General features: G+C 46.0%; 1 protein-coding gene across 1 annotated transcript; it reads right to left on the bottom strand.

The window, feature by feature from the left end:
• Positions 1–509: 509 nt before the first annotated feature.
• pdzd7a (PDZ domain containing 7a) lies at positions 510–23899 on the bottom strand. Its single transcript, XM_071515866.1, has 16 exons — positions 23707–23899; positions 22771–22908; positions 22417–22591; positions 21196–21372; positions 20534–20681; positions 19558–19618; positions 18233–18760; positions 16587–16739; positions 16031–16206; positions 15143–15234; positions 14936–15027; positions 14695–14763; positions 12994–13665; positions 12523–12623; positions 9525–9650; positions 510–1022 (listed from the first exon to the last, which is right to left on the bottom strand). The coding sequence occupies exons 1-16, from the start codon at positions 23897–23899 to the stop codon at positions 540–542; spliced, it is 3384 nt and encodes a 1127-aa protein (XP_071371967.1). The 3' UTR covers positions 510–539.
• Between the last annotated feature and the right edge of the window lie 473 nt (positions 23900–24372).

The raw sequence follows: 24372 nt of genomic DNA, 5'->3' as shown, positions 1-24372 counted from the left end.
ACACACTGATAATACTATCTGGAAATGGAACACTTAATCTCCTGCCACTTATTGTGTTGTAGTAATAATACGTATCCATTTTGGCCCTCCTAAAAATAGAGGCTCGATGAAGTGCGGCTATTATTTATTTCTTCAGGGAGGATCTGTATATTTTATTTGATTGGCATGTGAGGACTGTGATCATCCAGCAATGAGGTGAATAGTTTTCAAACCCCCTCAGAACTAAAACACAGATGAACGCTCACTACACTGGATTGGATGGGAACATTCAGGAAAATCACTGAGCAGCTGCAGATCGTGATGATTGTGACTCATTCCCTCTCCCTCCGTCTGCGTTGTTCTCAGTCTCTCCTAAATGAAATGATATTCTGTCTCATGTATACTAGATGTAAAAATATGTAAGAAACAGTTTGCATGCAATGCAGCTCTCCAATAAATAGACCTAACATTTATATTGTATCTCTAACTACTGTCTTTCTGTCTCTCTCTTATCAGAGTGTGTGGTGTGTGTGACGCCGTCGGGGCGCCATGGCTCTGGTTCAGGCCCTGCCTGTGTCCGTGACTGACCACCCCAATTCCAGCCTTGACGTCCAACAGTGCCGGCCGCTCTCATCCCACTCCCCCTCAGGCCCCTGCTCCGGCCCCTGTGGGCCCTGTGGCACCGGGACAGCCATGGGTTCTGTCAGCAGTCTCATATCAGGCCGGACGTACCAGGAGAGACACTGCCGGGCCGCCAGCGAGTTCACCGCCAAGCCCCGCCGCTCCACGCCGGCCACCAGCTGCTTCAGGCTCCAGGATAACACCCTCCGCAGCGGGAGCTCCCTGGAGCAGCTGCTGGTTATCAGCAACCAGACGCAGCCCCAGGTCCATGTTCTGCCTCCGCCGCTGCCCACCAAGAAGCAGCCCCGGCCAGGTAACTCTGCCGGGACAGGCGGGGGAGCTGTTGGGACTGTTGCCGGCGCCGTAGGCGGTGGAACTAATGGGAACTTTGGGTATGTGAGCGATGAGGTGGTGGTTGGAGACTGGAACGACAACCTGGTGCTGACAGCTGCAAGCCCCTGCAGCGACTCCGAGGACCAGAGGGACAACAGAACTCTGAATGGAAACATTGGAGGGCCTCCTCCCAAACTCATCCCAGTGTCCGGACAGCTAGAGAAGGTGAGTGGAGTCCACTGGAAGGGATGGTGCTATAGGTATGCAGAACAGCGCTATTCTTTTTACTTTATCAATATTTTGCATGTGACATACAGTATATTTGGGATGCTGTAACATGACACATGGCTTTTCTTATGGTGTGGATTTTTTATCTGCTATCCATGGGATACATGCTCATGAAACAGCTAAGCCTACGTGTGCGTTTCTACAGCATGTGCTGACATGTTTTACGACAGATTGGCTCAGCTGTCTAATTGGCTATTTATTTCCATCGATCCAGAGGGAAGCTTAATCACTGGCCCGACAGGCTAAGATAGATTTTGGTGGCCGCTCACCTTGCGGCCACCTCATAATCAATGTCAGAGCTCACTTACATTCAGTGACATACTCAGTGAGCCCAGAGGAAGATCGTTAAGAAAAATGCTTACATAACATATGAGTAGCTTTCGCTCTCTCTGCCTTTCACTTGTCTCTTTCTCACATCCCCTCCCTCCACTCTGTTTCTCTTCCCTCTATTCAGATTTCCTCTGTCCTCTATCCTCTTCTCTCTCTCTCTCTCTCTCTCTCTCTCTCTCTCTCTCTCTCTCTCTCTCTCTCTCTCTCTCTCTCTCTCTCTCTCTCTCTCTATCTCTATCGCTATCTGAGATGGGAGGAAAATCATTAAGAAAACTGCTTAATGAAACCCATGAATATCAATTAAACCAAATTAAACTAATCAGACCCTGGGGGGTGACCTGCCAACTTATCACTGACCCTCCTCTAATGAGTTTCAACCAGCCGTCTCTAATTAGCACAGCTTAGCTCTTATCAATCACTAATGCCATTTTTTTTTTCATTTTTATACTTTCAGAACATGGAGAAGGTGCTGATCCGTCCTACAGCATTCAAACCTGTGGTTCCCAAGAATCGTCACTCTGTGCAGTACCTGTCTCCGCGGCCAGGGGGCAGCAGTCTTTCAGAGAGCCAGGGGAGCCTCAACCTCCTGCTGCCCCTCGGAGGATCCAACAGCACCAACAGCACTAACGTCAATGGAGGGAGCAGCAGTTCCAGCTCTGAAGGGAAGCGCAACTCCTACAGCGGAGGTCGCAACGCTCGGAGCAGCCAGTCCTGCTCCATGTCAGATTCGGGCCGTAACTCCCTCTCCAGCCTCCCCACCCACAGCAGCACGGGCTACAGCCTGGCCCCCAGTGAGGGCTCCAGCTCCGGGTCTGGCTCCGGGGGCCTGGGGGGCCAGCTGGAGCCCGGGCCCGGCCTGGGCCGAACCACTACAGTGGCAAATGGGAGCCACGGTCACACTAACTCAGACAGTGGACGTTCCTCGTCCAGCAAGAGCACGGGCTCGGGGTCGCTGAGCGGGCGCGGGCAGCCACTGTCAGACAGTGGGTCCTGCGGCCACTCGCCACCGCCCGTGGAGGGCTACGAGGCGGTGGTGAGGGAGCTGGAGGAGAAACTGAGGGAAAGAGACCTGGAGCTGCAGCAGCTCCGGGAGAATCTGGATGAAAATGAGGCTGCTATCTGCCAGGTGAGACATAAAACAGACTGGTACACACAAATCACTTCTGTCCTGGCCTGCACTGACCAAAACAAAAGGGTTGCTGCTATTTTCTCTACTTCAAAAGGTCAAATTATAGATAACTTGACATGATGTAAGTCCAGGTACAGCGCTAACCTCTAACCTCTCACCCCTGGTCTTTGCTCTGAAAGGTTTATGAGGAGAAGCAGCGTCGCTGTGAGAGGGAGATGGAGGAGCTGAGGCAGAGCTGCTCCACTAAGATGAAGCAGGCCTCCCAGAAGGCCCAGAGGGCACAGCAGGTGCTGCAGCTGCAGGTATGCTAAGCATTTAAAAACATTTATACAGAGATTTGGTATTTGGTAATGGTATGAAAACAAAACATTGGTCAGGAAAGGAATTTAATAACCTATTCCAAAATTCTACATCCGTTTTGGGAGAAAAATATTACCTGAATTTCATCTTTAAAATATACAGGTTTCACTCTGTTATTATTCTGTCAACTACAGAATTAAGTTACTACCATTCAAAAAGTACTGCAATTTGATTTGACTTTGAGCTGTCTATCATTTTATAGGAGTTGGTGTCACTTTTTTCAAAAATTGCATTTTGGAATCAAACTATACTCAACTGTAAATGTGTGAAACATGTATGTTTTCAAAGTAAAAGAAACAGTGATCCAAGTCCTATATATCTACATTACTATAGTATGTAAAGCAGTTATTAAACGTGTGTCTCTGTGTGTCCTCAGGTATTTCAGCTGCAGCAGGAGAAGAAGAAGCTGCAGGAGGACTTCTCCTCTCTGCTGCAGGACAGGGAGACGCTGGAGAGGAGGTGTGCCACCATCCAGAGGGAGCAGACCCAGCTGGGGCCGCGGCTGGAGGAGACCAAGTGGGAGGTGAGAGAGAGTCAGACACTGGAAAGGTGTTAGGTCAGAGGTGATGCTTAGTAGGTTTGGTTTAAGCTCATAAGCCTTTAAGCTTGGAGGAATTTAAGGAGTTTAGCTTTAAGGAATGACCAGAGGTTGTTAGTTTGAGATCCTTAGTACCACTCTGTGTTCAACAAGACACAATTTGTGCTTTCTGTTTTCAATGTCTCCGTCTCTCCCCCCCCCCCCTCCCTCTCTCTCGCTCTCCCTCTCTCTCCCTCTCTCTCTCTCTCGCTCGCTCTCTCTCTCTCTCTCTCTCTCTCTCTCTCTCTCTCTCTCTCTCTCTCTCTCTCTCTCTGTCTGTCTGTCTGTCTGTCCCCAGGTGTGTCAGAAGTCAGGAGAGATCTCCCTACTGAAGCAGCAGCTGAAGGAGATCCAGTCAGAGCTCAGTCAGAAGGCTGGAGACGTTGTGGTGCTGAAGGCCCAGCTCCGAGAAGTCCGATCCGAGCTGCAGGCCAGCCAGGCTCATTCCCAGGAGGCCCAGGTGGCCCTGCGGACCCGCTCTCTGGAGCTGGAAGTCTGCGAGAATGAGCTCCAGAGACGCAAGAGCGAAGCCGAGCTGCTCCGGGAGAAAGTGAACCGCTTGGAGGAGGAGTCGGCCCGCCTCCGCGACACTCTGACCAGTCACAGCGGGAATCAGTGCCCGGGCATCAAGGGCCAGTGTATGAGCCTGTCCCTCCAACAGGGGAGATGCATGGCAGGAAGGGGCGGGCCCAGTCCCTCTGTGTACCGCGACGGGGAGGAGAGTCGTCTGGCCTGGGGAGGGGAGAGCGACGAGGCCAAGGCACAGAGGCAGAATGCAGAGACAGTGCTGGGACTCAGGCAACAGGTAGATTTCTTTCTGCTCTTTCTGATGTGAGTGATGATAATGAAAGAGTGTAGTTTCTAAGATTTCCTCTCTCCTTTTCTCAGGTGGAAAGGCTGAAGGCTGAGCTCATGTACGAGAGGCGGACGAGTGAGGAGCAGCTGTCAGGGTTTGAGGAGGAGAGGAGGGTGTGGCAAGAGGAGAAGGAAAAGGTAAGAAGGAGAGGAGGAGGGAGTCATTTCTACATCCAGCAACTCTGTTTCACATCATCAGGAGTGAATAGAAAAAATGTATATGTTTTTGTTTTTTTTCCCCTCCAGGTAATCCGCTACCAGAAGCAGCTGCAGCAGAACTACATCCAGATGTACCGTCGGAACCGGGACCTGGAACGAGTGATGAGGGAGCTGAGTCTGGAGCTGGAGAACAGGGACGTGGAGGACTATGAGGTCCACAGCGGCAGCAACGACATCCACTTTGAGGAAATCACCGCCACTGAGATCTAAAAACAGAGACACATGCACACACACACACAAACACACCTATATGCGCACAGAAACACGGACACGCATACTCGTAAGTACACTACCAGCACTCACAAAGGACTCTGTCGCCACTGAAGATGTAAACCAAACATTGAACTCCAGGCCAAATACTGCACTAATCTTCGACATGGCTTTACCTGGACCACTGAACAAGCACTCATCGCCGTAAAATGACTGCACACTGTCTAAAGGGAGATCTCCCAAAGGTGCACTCTTCCCTTTCGCTAAGAGAGATGTACTGTATCGAATACTATAAGGTATCCCTTCAGCGCCCTTCGCAGGTTTGATTATCCAACTACAATGCCAGCACAAAGACTCATTTTCTTCAGTGGGACGTTATGGGACTCCAGAGAAAAGCATGCGTGTTTTTTTCTCAGAACACGCTGAAATCAGGGTATCGAAAAAAAAAAAAAAACAGGAACTTCAAGCAAAAAATATTATTACACGCACAGAGATCCGGTCTAAAGGCGGCCACACGTCTCTAGTTAGCACACGAGGCTGAACCCCTGGCCACCAGCACATAGTGAAGGCATCGTGACAGCGGCCTCATCTCCACCACTGCTGGCCACTAATGATGACCTCATCACCCCTCCTACTGTGCCCATCGGTAAGACTGATGACGACGACCACTGCACTAGTACTCCGACAAAGTGGTAAAGGGAAAACGACGCCAAAAAATACAACATCTGCTGTTTGTTTGTATTTGTATGGTGTTCAGTGGATCAGCAGTTCATGTCATATTTCAAAGGACAAGACATTTTTGTATTCTTTTACTCGTTTCGGAAATCTTTCCTCAGCAGTGAGTATTTGAAAAGGAATGTAATGTGACTGTTGTCACTCCAGAGAAATGCAGTATATTGGTCACCACCGCGGAAGTATTATATTATATTATATCACCACCGGCACCGAAATAATCTGTTCACCAAGGGGAAACCTGGGATTGTTTTTGCAAATATCCTGCTCTATTCTGTTATGGACACAACTGTTTTTCCTTGCAAGGCGAATCGTTGGACTTCCAGAAACCAGTTTTGACGCTGGCTCTCGGTTTGCTTACATGTCGACATTCTGTTCTGTCGTTTCCCGGACCGCCGAGGAGACAGAAACCAAACGTTCAAAGGAAATGCTTTATTTGAACGCTGCTCTAGACCACCAACAGTCTCACTATCGCACTCTATCAATGTGTCAACCCATTCAGAAACTCTCAATGCAGTGAGCTCTCTTTTATATAAACATTTACATTTTACAAACATGTAGCACCAGGAAGCGCACCGTAGCATGGGACATATCACCACAATGCTGCTGATACTCCTCTCTCTCTCTCTCTGTCTTTCTCTGCCTTTCTCTCTTTCTCTTTCTCTCTTTCTGTCTCTTCCTCTCCTTCAACGTACACAACACAGTTTTTATAGCAGTGGAACACACCTCAAATATAAAGATATCAACATTGAAGGGGCAACTGAGAGTGGAGCATATTCTTTGGTTCGGTCACGTGACATCGCTGAGAGATTTCAGCTGGTGTCGTTTGAACTGTAGGCATGCTTATTCAGAGTTTCCATTTACTTCCCCTTCATTCTCCCTCTTCCCATTAGAGGACTATTTATTTTGCTGTAGCCGGCCCAAAGCCAAATAATGCTTTCCGAGTCTTCCGTGTCTCTCCCCCCTAGACTGTAATCCTCACTGACAGATTTACAGGTAGTGAGACTGGCATGCCTGCATGTCTTTGTTATTTCAGATTCTAGGAGCGGCTGGTTCAGATGGTGTCAGGGTTCGAGGTGAGGGTGAGAAAACGGCACAAAGTCTAAATCTAAGCCAGTGGGAAGCATGTTAACAGTTGAAGCTGTGGACTGTTCTGTTTTCTAGCTAAACTTACAGTATATGCAGGGCTTTTGTGTAACACTGAGCATGGTGGGTCTCTATGAAAAAGAAAAATGGGATGAGAACTATTGTCTTTTATTTTACAAAGAGTCTATATCAATGAATAATAGATAAATGGAAATCTATATAATGAAGATGATGTTGTATATTTTTTTATATATAGCACCTGAAGATATTTTGTTGTAGTACTGGTATCAGTGTGGGTTTAATATACAAAGTATAAAGACTTCTATATAACTATCACATACCAATATTTCAAATGATGGATCAGTTTTAAATGGAGGGGGACAGCGTAGAAGGAGTGCACCTAATACTGTAATGCATGAACGTTTGTTGACATTATATAGTCTGTGTGACACTAAAGTAGACTCTCTAATGACCACTGATGAAACTGTTGGGAGCTTTTATTTTGGGCTCAGTTTTGAAGTAATCTGTTGTCTCTCCATTTCGAATGATCTTTCACTTGACTGTCAGTATCATAATATCACATCACCCCATATCATCATCATTGGGTTTTGTGTGTATCATTAGTTTATCATTGCATGAGACGGGTCATTTTGAGTGTCTTCTTGATCAAGTTGAGGCCAGAACTGATGCAAACCAAGGCGTTGTTATATTTCCTATACTTGGAAATTCAATTGAATCCTTTCAGCAAAACTGATCAATATCTATAAGTCTCTTAAATCTCTTAATACTGAAACACTATATTGTTTCCCAAATTGGTATCAGACTCCCTATCAGATTTATTATGCATTTTGCATGGCGTTACCACATTCACTGTGGTTTAAGAGATTTAGTGGAACAATATTAAAACTCTGCACTGTGCATAAGTTAACTTAAAGTCAAAGAAAGTGTATTTGAATGGAGATTTAGCCAGCCACATTCACTTTCAGCAAATATTATTAGCCAGACCTAAACTGTTATTTAATCACCATAGATACAGCACAGGTTCAGATTAACAACAAGCACAGGTGTTGCAAACCAAACTGACCCCCTCACCGAAAGTACTGTGTGCATCCTGGACTTCCTTTTTCCCCCATATCTCACTTCTCTTCATCATCACATAACTGTTTTCCGTGTAAATATCTAAAACACTAAATAGTATAACAGAGTGACATTGTCTTTTATTCAGACAAAATATCTATTTCAAATGTAGCCACTGTGACTAGACCAAAGCAACGTAACACATTTCTTTTTGTGACGTTTTTTTCCTTTGTGTGCATATTTTTATGTTTCCTTATGTTGTGTCTTCATTAATTCATAGAGTATGTAGTTTGTCCATGTATATTTTTATGTGTAAATTTGTTGTACAAATGACTGTGTTTTTAATTAAAGAACAAATTGTCACACCTTAAAGTGACTGTCGATTTCATTGCTTTTCTACACAGGCAAAACCAACCAAAAACATAACAAGGGTGAGCAAAGTATATTGAGAGAGCATTTATTGTGGTTAATTGAAACATGTGAAGTACTTTGTGATAGATCTGAAGGCATGGATGCACTGTGTTTCATCAACATTATAGTTAATTACATGTAAATTACAGAGGAATTGAAACATATTCCTTTGACCTTTTTACTAGAACTTGTTCAAGCCAATCTCGTGCAGCATTTCATCAGTGTTCAGCCCAGTGGCCTTTTGTAAAAGTAAGGCACAGTGAATACTATATTCTAGTCACCTTTTTGTCCGGAGCTCCTCTGCCCTACTCTGGTTTAAACTGTGCCACTGGCCTCCATGTCCTGCATTTCTCATTGACATGTTTTTCCAACTCCTCCACATGTCTGCATAAGCTCAGTCCACAGCATGGTGTAATTAAGCCTCTAAAGTGGCGGATTGCTCCAGAGCACAAGCACTTCTGCCAGAGGAATACAGCACAAAAATACTGAGCAGCAATTTGTAATAATCCCCCCCAGACATCCACTAAACCCAAACTATCAGTTTTGACATAATACAGGGGTTTAATCTGGGTATAAATCTATAAATCTCATAACGCAGGCTGGGGTAATCCCCCTCTGGCAACCCTGCAGATCCGGTGGACTGAGATGCTCCGACTAAGAAGTGCAGACCGCTGGCTCCACAATTGAGACAGTCCTGAGGGGGTTACCGCAAGGTTGCCATGCGCTGAACAGTGGCACAATAAAATTCAACCAAGGAGAAACTCATGAACCACGCTATCATATCACTGGTCCCATAAAAGATCCCTTAGAAAATGACATGTTGCTTGCTTTTTGTCCAGTTATGGTTTTAGTCAGTGCTCTTCCTGTAATTTTAAAATATTTGCTAAAAACACTAAGAATGTTATAAAAGTCAACATTTATATTTCAACATTTCATGTAGCAAAAGTAATTAATAACAGTCTTTATTCTGGATGGATAAGCTAACAGCTGAAGTTCAACCCGCAGAACTGCTCCACCACATTCACCTTTCTTTCTGACATTTTTCCAGCTACTTCTCTTGCATCCTGCACCCTTCACAGAACTAATCCTGTTGTGCCTTACGGAGACAGCATCCATTCCTCTCCGCTATGACCGCAGCTCTCCCCGCCCAGCGCTGCCTGTTTGGAGCGAATCCCCGCAGCTTCACTCTCCCAGGAATTGAAGGTTTAAGGTGAGGCTGTGATCAGTCTTGCTCCCAGCTGTCCTTCATGCCCGGCCAGAGGAGGTTAGTCAGCGGGTCTCCTGGGTTCTGGAGGGGGCGGGACGGGGCTTGGGGACCTTGACCACGAACACCATTGGGTCTTTGGCCTTGTTGCTGAACGCTCTGCGAATTACGTCCACCGCATGCTGATGAGTCACTCCCTGCAGACACTCGCCGTCCACGGACAGCAACTCATACCCTGCCTGCACACACACACACACAGGTAAGAGCATGCAACACATAATACACTGTATAACGTAAACATGTAATTACAATATTTAGTCCTCATTACCTATATCTCTAGCCTTCTATTTCCTCCTCCCTCCCTGTCTCCCCTTTTCTTCCAGTCGTCCATCTCTCTCCAGAACAACAGCACAGACAGTTTCCATAAATCCGCAGTGACTCTGTCCCTTAGCGGGAACCTGATTTATGCCACAGAGAATTGGGGCTCTCCCATTACTTTAATATATTCACACAGAAGGCCGTCACGAGTGTACATATAAAGTTTCCCCTTCAGCACAAGGTTGTTGAAAAAAAGAACATATACACACAAAGACACACACACTCACACACTCACTGTTTCCTGCAGGATGAGAGCGGATTGTGGCAAACCTTTGGAACCCTGAAAAGAGGAACTTCCTCTGATGTCATCAGCGCTTGCCGAGGAAGCACCTGCCTAACACGCTCCACCTCAGTGAAGGTTAGCAACACGCAACACAGACACAAACACACACACACAAGGCCGACGGCCATTGTTGTATCTCCCCCAAGTGTGTCCCTTTCCCTTTTCCTTTCCAGTCATCAGATATGAATAGATATTTTCCCTTTATTCTATGCTATTCCATTCTATCTATTATGCCAAGATAGGGAGGAGCGATATTTGGGTGGTATGGGAAGATTTGCAGGTTTTGCTGCAGCTCATCAGACCAGTAGTGTTGACCAACAACGCTACAGCCTTCCGTGAGAACAGCATCAAAAGATTTAGATCCATTTAACCAAAGTGGAGATTAGAAAGTGCTTTTTCATTTTTTGAAAAGTAATTTATTTGAATTAAATAGATCACGACCTAATCTGCCCCATCCTCTTTACGGGCCATTTATGGAGTGCATTTATGAGGCTTCCTCTTTCTAGCCAATGGATATCATCGTCCAAAAATAACACGCCTCGTAAAACGACTCCTGCCTCTGCACGAAAGGAGGGATCTTTCGTAATGTGGTTTACCAGCCCATTACAAATACATCCAACTGGATTATTTTGATAAGGAACGGAGAAGTATCGGCTTGAACGTTGATGTCTGTGGATCACTATTTAGTCTAAGCTATATGTCTGTACAAAGAGCATCAGCACAGAGTTAATGGCTCTGAGGATCTCAGATGGTCAACAGCATGTGCCGCACCCACATAGATAAGTACACACAAAGAAAAAGTGATGCGTCTCATCATAAACTGTTGCTGAATTTGACTCCCATGTGTGTTATTTCACTCCGGCTTAACAACACACACGCATAGAAAATGATGATGGCAGTCTAAACAAAGCGAATGTGTGAGAGTGGCACTAAATATAGGCCCAGTTGAAGCATTCCCACTGGCCTCTTATACAGCCAGTTAAACACAAAACACATGACACACTTACGCAACTCATGCCCACATTTCCGCTGATACAAGGAGAAGGTGGCAGGGAGAGTCGCATACACACACACACACACACACACACACACACACAAAGCACAAAGCACACACTCCACTGATAGTCTGTTATCATGTGGGTCTGAGGAGCCGGGATGCATGTTAACACCGTGCTGCAGCCGTCTCGCTTCCCTCTGCACTCAGAGTGTGGGAGATAGCACAGAGCCGGGGAGCTGATACGGCCTCGCTGACTCGCTGCGGCTGCAAGGTGTGAGGCTGAGACAACAGACAGCGGTCAGGCGCCGGGAGCGAGTAAAAAAGTAGCCACGTGTCAGAGTCTGAGGCTAACCGACTACTTCTCTGTCTTAATGGCCTCAATCTGTTTTTCCAGTCCTCCTCTCTTTGCCAGTTTCTGTCTTTTTGCACACACCAATATCCTTCTTATTTTCCATCCTCGCCTTTCCTGACACTGCTCTTGCTGTAATTGTCTATCATGCCCTCTCTCTCTTCATATCTTTTCTTCCATTATATCCTTTAGTCTTTGTCCCAAGTGTGTGGTGTGTGTGTATGTGTGTGTGTGAATGTGAGTGCAGGCATGTGTGTGTATAGAGGGACTGTAAGAGGGAAGTTCTTGGAAGTTGAAAGGCTTAGCCGATACTGGATCCCCACAATGTTTGACACTCTAATCAGGCAGACCTGGGAAAGGTTGTCACTTGATATCTAGCTGTTAGGAAACACACACACACACACACACACACACACACACATACATACACATGCACACATTGTATTGGACAGTATTGGTTCTGCTTCAGACATCTCCCTCTCACTCAGCAACCTTTACCTCTGAACTTTCACCCCGCACTTTTCGAGTATCTTCATGTGATTGTTGCTTGGCCGCTGTATCTTCGGCTCTAGGGCTTAAAGTATTAGTTTCTAGTGTGTGGTTAACTGCGGTGAATGAGTGTGTATCATGTGTGTTTAAGTGAGCCAAGCCAAGTTCATGGATGACTGTTAAGTTACCGTACAGGCAATATATTACCAATACATTAGCAGACCAGCGCCCATGTACCTCATCTATAATGAAGCAGATGGGCCACTTGAGACGACTCTCCACTCATCTCCTCTCCACTCCTCACTGCACACACACAGCCCCTTCCTTCATAGACAACCACTTATAACAACAAGTCATAACCACAATGCAGAGGACTGACAGCCAGTCAAAACACACTCACACAAACAGGATGGACGGCTGTTGTACTTTCAAACCACTGTGATGTGAAGGAGCAAACTCAGATGAAAGCAAAAGTAGACTTTGGTTGCCTAAACTTTCTACCGCCCTTGCACTCCTTGGAACTATACTAATTTTATTCATTCTTTGCCATTCAAGTGCGACCTGTTTTTAGATACTCTGTGGGCTTTCTCCCTGCTCTCTGCTGTCACCGCTCACCTTCAGAACCTCATTTGTAGAGGCAGCTCCTCCAGGGAAAATCTTTTCAATCTTCACCATGGGCTGGACCTTCGACTCCATCCCTCCAGAGATACTAATGCCTGTAAACACATAGGGAAACAATACAAACTGAGGGGCAGGTTGGTCACATCAGATTCCTGTCTTCTAAACTTGGACTTAAACTATACTGTAAATACTCTGTAAACTCAGTTTTTTTGGTAAATCAAATAACATAAAAGCTTTTAACTCTTCCATACTGCTCTCAGTTTAGCAATAAGTGATGCCCTGACCTCTACTGGTGATGTAACATAGGAGACTACTAATATTAAAATGGGCAGCTTTACGATAGCTTTGTGGATATTTGAACAGACACACTCACAGATAAAGTATAATGGCAATTCAAACTGTAAATGCATATGGTTTAAACTTTAATCAAAGTGTAAACTATATTCATCTCTGTACTGTACTCACCCAGGGACTGCTTGGCCTTGGAGATGGTCACAGTGGTGATGTCATACTCCTCAGGTGGAAGTGTTGCTCTTTTTTTCACACAGTGACCGTTATGTGAGTGTCCGTTCACCTGCTGGCCGCTCACTCTCCTGGAGGGGCTCGGGGGCTCGAACACATCAGCCAGAGCGGTCCGGCCTTGACGCTGCGAAGGAACATGGACGCTCACCTCTGTGTACCCCTCCTCCCTCCTCCGCCTGCCGTCTACGCTGTCAGGACTGGCCTCCCTCCTCGCTCTGCCGTGGCCGTTCCTCACGGGCGACCTCCCCCGCTCGGGACTGGCGTCTCCTCGCTCCGACACGGACAACAAGGAGGCCTCATCGTGCCGCGACGCCCCGTTCTCTCTTCTGAGCGGGGAGAGCTGGGGTTGGCGCCCACGTTGGGGGGTGCTGTGTGGGGAGACATCCGTGAGGCGAAACTGATGGGGGGGGGAGGGGGAGGGGCTCGGCGAGCGGGAGCGCAGGGCAGAGGAGGCGTAACTGTCCACAGGTACGTCCAAGAGGGGGATGAAGGCACGGGACGGCGGCACGTGGCCCGCCTGTAGGCCGGACATACGCAGTCTCTCCAGGTCCTCGACCAGCTGATGCTCCCTCAGCATGTCCTGGACCGGCTGGAGCTGGAATCCACCTCTGGAGTCTGGTCACACACACACACACACACACACATAAATACATTAAGTCCAGCTTTAACCTGCAGAGTCACTGTATTATATTGTGAGATACACTCTCACAACCCCGGAAAATCTTTTCTTTCTGAGCATTAAGAAGTCTGGGAGTAAGTTGTGTCACTTCTGAATGGGACAAGAAGTGGCTGCCATTCACATCAGACCCCAATCTGCATCTCTTGCTATCAGAGGTCGGCCACCTCAACCTGTGAAAACACAGACCACCTCAGTAATGCCCTGTCAGCTTCCTCCTGCTTTCATAATGTCGACCCAGTGACACCTAACCTGTGACCTCGGAAAGTGAGATGGCTGTAGTCACTCTAAAGTGAGGCTGTAGTGTGTCTCTGTGACTCTTGAATGAGACTGCTGTATGAAAAGGCTCAAAGCATCACTGTATTGCTGAAGCACCATGCTGGCAGGCCAGGCATGTCTAAGACTCAGAGTCGGCTCTCTGTCCTTTCTGTAGGCAACAGAGATGTAATACAAGCCTCAGCTACAGCGCAGGCACAGGAAACCTGAGATATTGTGTAATGTGTGTGTTTGTGTGTGTGTGTGTGTGTGTGTGTGTGTGTGTGTGTGTGTGTGTGTGTGTGTGTGTGTGTGTGTGTGTGTGTGTGTGTGCATTTTTTTATAACGGTAGGAGGGGGGTATGTGTGTATGGAATGCCAGGGACAGGATATGGTCTGCATGTGCAGGTGTTTCACTTTGACACTCCGGATATGAGATGGGGCAGGAAAGGAGCGAGGGAAGGGAAAATAAGAGAGGGAAAGGAGAGGACACAAAAGGAGAGCGGGATCAGCCCTTCATGTATCTAATATCCCTCTGGGATCAGAGAGAGGCCATCGGCCAGACAGAGAGAGAGCGAGAGTGAGAGAAAGGAAGTGAGATCTGGAGAGAGAGAGTGAGGGAGAGAAAGGAAGAGATACAGAAATATAGAGAAAGATTCACAGATTCACTATACATACTGTACACATGCATATACACACAAATGGTGAGCCTACCTGGGATTGGGGTGATGAGGTGGCGTCGAGGGGTCCCACTGCGAGGGGAGCGCAGAGCTGGAGAACGCACTAAAGAGAAGATTCATAGATTCATTTGTGTAATCTAATCTGCTTTTTCTAATTTCTACATCTCTTATTCTTGTCTTTCTTTCATCCTGACAGGAAGCTGCATCTTTAAGTTTACCTAAAGAAAAGAAAGACTAAAACTAAATACTTAATATTATGTACATCCTCTGCTCACCAGAGCGACTCTTCAGAATATCATAAGCCTCCAGTTCAAAGGGCATGACCATGCTGTCAAAACGACCCAGCTCAGTAGCAGGGATCAGCATTCTGCAGAGGACAGGATCAGAGTCAATTAGATCTGCTTATATACATATAAAAACACACACACACACACACACACACACACACACACACACACACGCACACGCTCAACACATCTCACCTTATTTCTCTGAGCAGTAGCAGTTTCTCTGGCCTGTCTAAGATTGCCAGAAGGGGGCGCACTAGATCCTCAATCACATTGTCGGACAAAAACTGAGAGAAGAATTAGATGGATACACAGAAATAGGGAAGAAGAATGAGAAGAAGGAGAAGAAAGAGGAGAAGAAGGAGAAGAAGAAGAAGAAGAAGAAGAAGAAGAAGAAGAACAAGAACAAGAACAAGAACAAGAACAAGAACCAACTTGTTAGTTATTTCCATAGAAAAATTTGTTTTCTGAGCATAAAATAAATGTTTTGAAAAGACAAAAGGCCTTTGAAGCAAGGTGCAAAACATGCTTATTTGTGGTAGGTCCCTTAAGACTTTTTCAAGGTTTTCCAAGATTTTCCACCTTGGATTGGCTCCCAAGGCGTAGATTTTTCAAGATGTGTCAGGTTGTGTTGGGTTGGAAAAGATGTTCCGATATGGACTGTTAAATATTCATCTTCCCTAGAACACCACAATCCACCAGTGATTTCAGTGTTTGGTGTTTGGCCAGCACATTACCAGGAGAGTCACATTGTGCTCTAAGTAGACCTGTTATCTTATGCAGAGTGGTGGAAAGGGCCTGGCTGAGGAGCTGATCCTGTGAGAGTGGCCGCTGAGTGTGAGCGGGGCTGAGGGAGACAAGGGGATCAGATGATCGCTGATATTTGATCCTAATCATAAATGACAGGCCAAATCCGTCTTTTGTCACCGCCACCGCCAGACACATCTATCATTCAGAGAAACTCAAACAGACACGGGGAACAATGCTGCGCACAATCGCCTTAAGACTTCAAGTAGACTGTGAAAAAACACAGGAGAGGGCCACTGTGGTGTGTGAGGTGGACATTTCGGATCAGGAACTCACCCGCCGACAGTGTCTCATCACAGCAGCCACCTCATCCTGGCTGAGCAGCTTCCTTGACATGTCCTCCACCTGCTTCAGGGTCTCCACCGGCCGGGGCGAGAGGCTCCTGTCCTTCACCCCAGCACGGGTTTCTCTCGGGGAGCTCAAGAGCTGGAAGGGACGACCCCTCTCCTTGTCTAAGGAATTAAAGGGAATACTCTGGAGTGAAACAAAAAACTGGCTAAAAGAGAAACTTACTACATTTAGTGTTAAAATCCTATTTTTCTTAAAACAAGTGAAAAAAAATCAGCTGATGGGATGTGATACTTTGACTTGTTTCCAATGCAAATCAACTACTTTCAAGAATTTTCTTCCAGTGACATTACCTTGACACTAATGGTGTAATCCACCTTATTTCAAGCTATTGTCACACAAGAAAACAAGTTAAATTACATTAGAAAAATTTTCTCAACCCCCTGGTAGATTTTTCACTTGTATCACAAGAGGAGAATATACAATATGTGTAGGGAAGGAACGAATGTGTCATGTGGGACACTCGCACTGTCCCGGTCCTCACCTCTGTCAACATGGTGGGACGGCGACTTGGTACGGCTCTTCTCCTTGCGGTCTTTCTTGAACAGGAGGTTGACAAAGGTTTTGGAGCGCTGCAGGGTGGTTTTCCCCTCTGCCTCGCTCTTCTTCTGTTGTCTCTTCTTTTTCTGCTTGTCCTCTGGAGGGGGGGAAAAAAGAGGAGACAAAATAGTCTAGACTGCTGGCTCAGCCCCACTAGAGGAATCAACACAGGTGCAGTAGATACATTTTTCCAACCCAGTGATATAACAGAATGAAGCCTGGTGTGTAAAGTCTGCACAAACTATTACCTAGTGTGTGCATGAATACAAACAAGCTATTTTTTTAAACTCAAAAAACTAAATCAAGAGCAGTTTCATGTGATCTTTGCTACAGTTAAATCCTAAAACTTTCCCGAAGTGGTGTAGAAACACAGCAAGAACGGGACATTGTGCCTATCTGTGTATGCTGTTGAAAGCATAATTCATTAGTCGTTGTATGCTTCCATGCTTACTGTTAGTCAATAACACTGGGTGATACACACACTCCTCTATGAGTACAGACTGTTCATTTCTCTTCCAGTCAGCTTCTCTGTTCACTGCAGTAAATCTTCCACTGTGGAAAGTGACACAGTAATATTGATGAATTGCAGCCACACCGTCCTGAACACACCCTGATCTATTGAGAGCGCAGGAGAGAAGTGCTCCAGCTTACATAACAAATGTCCCATCAGCCCCCGGGCCTTGCCCCGAGCGCCCGCCGGCTCCTGGCGCTATGAAAGGGTTGGATAAATTGTAAAAGAAAGGCTAATAACTCACCGGCCCTCTGAAGGGTTAGATGGATATTTCTTCATACGCTTGTTCTTATTCAATTCTCACAGAGGTATGACAAGCGAGAACAGAGGGCAGCGATTCATTACGGCTCTGCGTTAACTTTGTGCTCTTGGGAAAATTCTGTCTGGAGCTTAAATCAGCAACGTGGAGTGGGATGTTTTTGTTTACTTCTAGAGACAGAGGACTGAGGGGTCACTGCCTGGTCAACTGACTGTTGCCCTGTAGAGGGATCTCTTCAAGCTCGGAGGCGGATCTGATTACCCAGTGAATGCAGGTACTGCCTACTGAATCAGCTAAAGCACTGAACCTGATTATGCTTCGCTGTGGCTGCGATACTCAGCGCACTTTGATTCTGGATAGGTTGACTTCTCCAATGGGTTTGCCAATACGATCAACAATACAAATCAAGTCTAACCTCACCTTTAGTTGATTTAGTTCTGTTAAAAAAAAAAATATTATTAGTGGTATTGTTATTATATTAGATTTTACAATCTATCTTTTTTCTGTTGGTTTCAGGTTTCTTTTTATTTATTATTTTCTCATTGTCTTGGGATGTACACTGTCTGACTGTAACCAAGGATGGGGAGGGGGGAGGGGTTATCTACATGTTCAGGTTTAGGTGGACAGTGATGTGATATCTATATGAACAAAAATCTATAAATAAACCTTGTTCAAAACAATGCAAATCAACAACATCTACCAATTTAGGGCAACACAATATGGAACACTACTACTTTTAGAATTAGTACTGAATCAATGCAGCAAACTGACATCCACCGTTCCAATCTCCTTACAATCCCTTTGAGCCTGTAGTTCTCACCTTTCTCAGTGATGTGGCTCTGGGAGCGTCTGATAGGTTTCCGCGGTCTGCTCAGCGCCATCAGCACCTCCGTCTTGGGCGAGGCTTTCGCCACGTCCTGTTCCCCTGACGACGGGGTCCTCGCCCTGCCCCGCCCTCCTTCTCCGGCTCCTCCCGTTTCCCTTGGCCCCTCCCCTTTCCCACGTATCACCGTGTCCTTCAGCAGCACCGTGGCGCCTAGAGTCCGGCTGGTCTCCGTGGCGACCGGCCTGCCGAGGTGTGAAGCGTGAGGCGAGGGGTGCTCCGGGTAGTTGGGAGGGTGGGGGTCGGTCTGCATGGCGGTCTCGGCGGTGCGCTCGGCGCTGCTTGGACGTCGGGAGCGGTCCTCTGTGGAGATGGCGACGTCTACCATCTCATGGCCGAAGATGGGAGGGAAGAGGACCTGAGAGAGGCCACTGAGGGAGCTGAGGGGGGTGCCGGAAGACAAGGAGGAAGCGGAGGAGTAGGAGTCAGAGCCCTGCGAGGAGGGAGCAGGGCCTCCATTGGCCACTGTTGAGAAAACACCACAAATACAATAAAGGAGATGAGATTAGGACTTTGAGAATCTTATTTTCAACTCAAGGCAAATGCAATACCTTGTGAAACCGACCAGCTGGCCCAACACAAAAGCTACAAAGTTACATAGTGAATAAAATGCGTACTGTGAGTTTCATTCCTTATTTTACAGTCTGCTTAGTGCTGACTGGCTCCTGTCTGACCTCACGTCCCGTTAATCCCATTGGCTTTGGGGAGCGGGGAACATGAACCAGGAGTTTTTTGTTTTGTTTTGTTTTGAAATGCAACCCCGGAATGACTCTGCATCTTCAAAGATCCTTGAAGAATAAACACCCAGAGACCCAGATGTCAGGTCATGCTCTGTTCCAGACGACTGAGCTGCCTTTGAGTACACCAAATTAATTCCTGGCTATTTTCAGAAACACACTCATATCAAACTGAAAAAAAAAACAGGGAATTTGAGGCCTGCGAAGAAAATGCATGACAGGGTTTTAGTATAAGCGGGCTACATGTGGCCAGTGTTCTACTTTTCTTTGAAAGATGTCCAAGTAGAAACAACACGTGGCCTTGTAAAGAGAAATTAGACTTTAGAATTCCAATTACTTCTCTGTAAAAACTCTTGGGATGACCAGGTTGAGTCTTTAATATCTTGTTCTATAACATTTAGTGCCATGTAATTACATCTTTTCAAGCTGATAGGCTGTTCAACTCATCATCTCATTTAGAATTTATAACCAATCTCTATCTCATAAAATCATATTATAAATATTGTTTTGGGATAGAAAACATACATTTGTCGAGCCAACTGTACTCTGCCACCATCTCCTTGTACGCAGGGTATCTTCCAGCCTCCTGTTGAAGAATAAAAGAGAGAGAGACTATGTGTTAGGGCATAAAACTGGGAAATTAAAAATTGCACATGTGCCTACACCAGTAGCATATCAAAGCTCTACATTTCCTGGACAATTGGCTAACCAAACTTATGCAACATTCCTTATGAGGAAGGAGCCGTTTTGGGTCAAGAGAATTAGTGTCCCATATCCTCCAATATCCACCTTGAGGGATCGTCTCACCTATAGGCACTATTTAAGGTCAAAGAGGAGTCACTCCAGGCCCCGTCTCAGATCTTCCACAAAGCCTCAGATGAGCAGCTGTGGGGGCGTTAAGTAACCGAACCCTGGCCGCACTATGTGTGATTTTGTGCCATAATTGGGTCTGACACAGCATTGAAGGAACACATAAAATGAGGCTTTCTGCTGATTATAACCTGATCCCTGACTGCCTTTGAATAATGAACGTCGTCCCTGGCTGTTTTTCACACATGGAACCTGAGATCAGAGGAGTAAAATGAGTACAGAGGAATGTCAGACCTAAGAGAGCAGGCATACACACGCTCACACACACTCACACAACACACACATGCACACAATTGCACTATCAAAAAAGGACACGAGTTTAAGTGCCGCACCCCTGCACACACTGATCCGTACACGTGCGCGCACTGTCTGTTTTGCTATGCAGGCTCATTCTGTCCCACTCCCAAGAAGATCAACTGATATGTTTAAACATATGCAAATGTTTAATACTGCCTCATTGTATGATGTTGTTTCATTCAAACCACAAAGGTAATTTATCATACTTTTTCTTAATGTGTCTGTTTGGGTACAGCAGCAAGGGGGACACAGTTCTGACTTCAGTTTCACTGGCAGTGTAGCAGCCACATGAGATACCGGACCCCAGACTAGAAATTAAAAAGTTGCCTCTCACCCTGATGGTCAACATGACGTGGGTGTGGCTCTTCAGGACCTCAACTGCGTTGCTGTGGGTGATGTCATCAAAGCTCACCCCATTGGCTGCAAGGATTTGGTCACCCATTTTGATGCCATGCAGCTCTGCTAGTCCGCCTGGGTCCAGCCTGAAGAGATACACACACACACACACACACACGCATACACACACGCACACACACACACACACACACACACACACACGCACGCATACACACACACGCGCAAACACACACACACACACACACACACACACAAACACACACACACACACAAACAGTACCTTCTAACAGTTGTTTGAGCATCTGCTGCTTTGAACTCATGCTAAAACAAAAACAAAAAAATGCAAGTGAATTCATAATGTGATATTTGATTCCTGCAGGGAAATTATGTTTTCCCTCGCTCCCCTCCGAAGAGATCTGATAGGGATTCAGTGTCTTGCTCAAGGACACTTCAGCAGGGCAGATGGGGGCCTGAAGCCGCCACCTCCAGCTGAAGGAATGCCTCCCTACTCACTACACCACCCTGCTGTTCAAATGAGTTTACATGAATCTGTTATAATATCTGATCAGTATTTTCACATCAACCTTTATTTGATATTATGCGCAGCTAAGTGTGTTTCCAGCCAGACTTGGTCCATACTTAGAAACATATATTCCCAGGCCGAACTCTTTGCCTCCTCTGATGTTGAAGCCCAGGCAGTAGTCGTCTGATGTGGTGTAGAGGTGGACGATCCTGCGGAGAGCGCTGTCTGAACTGGCGTCTGATGGCGTGCGACCGCTCTCCTCCACCACCATCCGCCTGTGAATCAGATCCACCCTACACACATGTGCAAACATGTTAGATATGATGACCACACACACGCAATGCACATAAGACGGTACACGTGCACACACACACACTCACATACCCATCATCCCCATTCCCCCCTGAGCTCAGGCCTCTTGTATCAGTTAATCAAATAGCCATAAAGGTCGCAGTGGTAATCCATCCACCGCTGCCACATGAAACCAAGATCCCCCAACAGCAAGATAACCAGTTTGAGCTTCGCTCAAGAATACACAATACAAAAGCCATGCAAAGGTCAGCAGTGGTGAAAACAAGATCATGGTCTGTACATTACGTAAGAGCAGACGGCAAGTTTCCCCTTGTCAGTATAGCACATTCAATACAGTAATTAGCTGGTTAATTTGTTACTTGAACTCTTGAGTACACATTTAATTGTAGATAATTGGATTTCATTTTGGCAGCACGTTGACAGATATGGGTGGAAGCAACTAACTACATTTACTTGCTTTTTTGTGTACTTGTATGTGTTTGAGTATTTTTTTTTTTTTTTTTAATCTGTTTATTGCGTTTTGCAATTTTTTCAACATAACACAAATAATCATTTGAGTATTTTTTAAAGTTAGTAATTTTACTTTTACTTGAGTACATTTTTGCTGAAGAATTGTACTTAGCTACATATTAAATCACACCCATTACAGAGTACAAAGTACTCCATAAACCTCAGAAACTGGACCATCGTAAATTAGCCAATTTTGGAGCCATTTACAGTGAATGGCTAGTCAACAAATACGAGAAGAGTAATCTGGCTTTACTTTGTTTGTGCACTTTATTTTGTAACTTTTACTCTGAGTACGTTTTTAAATGAGCTACTTTTTACTTCTACTCAAGTAGATTTTTACAACACTACTTTTACTTAAGTAGATTTTTACACCAGTACTTCTACTTCTACTTCTAAGTACCAGTACTTCTACTTGAGTAGGACATTCTAGTACTCTTTCCACCACTGCTGACAGCCTAATTCACAGATCATTGGGGTAAATCTGTAGTATGCAGCAGCACTCAGTTTCCCCTCACCATGTGGTCTTCTCCTTGGAGTAGCGGATGCCTGGGACCTTCCCCACCCGCCTCACCACCATCCTCAGCCTGTTGTTGCCTGTCAGGACCTTCACAGCGCTGCTCATGGTGATGTTCTCCAGGCTGATCCCATTCACCTCCACTACCTTATCACCCACACTCAGGCCAGCCTGCTCTGAAGACACAGGCAGAGGTCAGGATACACCCAAGTAAACAAAGCACACACACACACACACAGAAGCGAGCACACACAAACAAAAGCACACAGTCACCACGTGAAACACATGCACACAGACAGGCCAACACACAAACACACACACACACACACACTACACACACACACTCACTGCTAACCTGCAGAGCTGTCATCCTCCACCTTGCTGACAAATATGCCAAGTCCATGTTCAGATCCCCCGCGGACACTGAAGCCCAGACGCCCATCTGGACTCTTATCTACGGTCACTGTGTGGATATCTTCACTGTCATCCCCACCTACATACACACAAAACACACGCACATTCAAAAACCACAGAAAACACACAGACATGTAACAGCCACCGTCATCTGATCTTATCTGTGTGTATACTTCCTGTTACAGTAATGTTGAATAAAGAACAAGTTCAGGTTTGTACAGTCCCACAGTGTATTTTCTGTATGACCTATGGGTCTTTCTGAATACAAGAAGGGGATTGTGGCTGTTTGCAGTTAAGGTGTGAAGATTCATAGTTAATGTTACAGTAATATACAGCTCAATAAACAAAAATTATTTGTAGAAAGTGCTGTAAACTGTTAAATGTGGATATTTTTTGGTTTGATGCCAACAATATTCAATACTCAATATCATTAAATTTGACCATTTAATGCAAAAAAAAAATCACCAGATTTACAAGTGTTTATTCAGTGTTTCCCCATGAACTGTATTCTTTCTTAGAACATGGGTCACTAACATATGAATGTATAGACTTGTGTGGAATCTATATTGTATTGTAATCAATTCAGCTTAGGACTTCCTTAGACAACCAGTGTAATATTGGCCAATTACATAATATACAAATAATCAAACAAACTGCATCATATTTATCACAGCAGAGGGGGACAGCAGTGATTAGCCAATATTATCAGACTTTTTGATAAAAAGTCAACATCTGCCTGATATATCAGCAAACCAATATATCAATCTAACCCTGGTTGCCTGACTGACTGACCTAAATGCCTCTTGGTGACCGTGGCAGTGTGACAGTGGTACCACGGTAAACAGAGGATAGTTTACTGACTGTGTCCCAGACTCACCATCAACAGGTGCATTGATAAGAATGACTCTCCCCATGGGTGAGGAGGATCTGCCCCTGTGGCGGTGCTGCTTCTTCTGCATGTAGCGCGTGGCTGTGTGGGACACCCCGGCCTGGCCTCCGTTGTGGGGGTGGGGGCGGCCCCCTCCATTCGTCATCTCCCTCCGGCCAGAGGGGTGAGAGGAGTGAGCCATGCTGAGCGTCCGGCTCCCCTGCCCTTAGTCATCCAGACAAGGGGGAATCTGGGGTCTGCTGTCAGGATGGAGGGGCAGGTTGGGGTGGGGTGGGGGGCAGGGCCGGTGGGGAGCTGGATTCTCCGGTATTTGGTGGTCCCCACTCAGGATGGACCAAGTGACTGTATCATCCTCTGTTAGGTAAGATCACTGTGCCTTGATTGAAGCCAGTTTCAAACGATGAATAAGTCACAGTGCCATATATTCCAGATACAGCACTATAAAAAAGACTTGGTCCACAGGAAAAAAGTTAGAAAAAGTCAATTTAATAAGGATTTGAAGAGTGGTCCATGACTGAAGCTTGGACTCTGGATATCCTGATCCCAGAGATGCACTCCTAATTATCCTAGTAGGTTAAATAAACTGTTATAACCCTCGTTTCTTCTGTGAGTTCCACCGGTTTGCCAAGCCTTACAGCATCGGCCTCTGATCCC

The sequence above is a fragment of the Centroberyx affinis genome, unplaced genomic scaffold (genome assembly GCF_046629955.1).
Source record: "Centroberyx affinis isolate AG114_WGS23_722 - 3 ecotype Tasmania unplaced genomic scaffold, CSIRO-AGI_Caff_v1 ptg000374l_1, whole genome shotgun sequence".
Classification (NCBI taxonomy): domain Eukaryota; kingdom Metazoa; phylum Chordata; class Actinopteri; order Beryciformes; family Berycidae; genus Centroberyx; species Centroberyx affinis.
Note: the sequence above shows the minus strand (reverse complement) of the source record. Positions and strands in the feature narration are given on the sequence as shown.

Excerpts from the sequence above, each read along its gene's own strand:
- pdzd7a (XM_071515866.1), bottom strand. The coding sequence starts at position 23,899 with ATGGCTCACTCCTCTCACCCCTCTGGCCGGAGGGAGATGACGAATGGA. Across the intron at positions 20,682-21,195 it reads CTGGGAATATATGTTTCTAA|GCTGGACCCAGGCGGACTAG; the intron begins GTATGGACCAAG and ends GTATCTCTTCAG. Across the intron at positions 9,651-12,522 it reads CTACAAATGAGGTTCTGAAG|GCAGGGTATGAGTTGCTGTC; the intron begins GTGAGCGGTGAC and ends GTGTGTGTGCAG.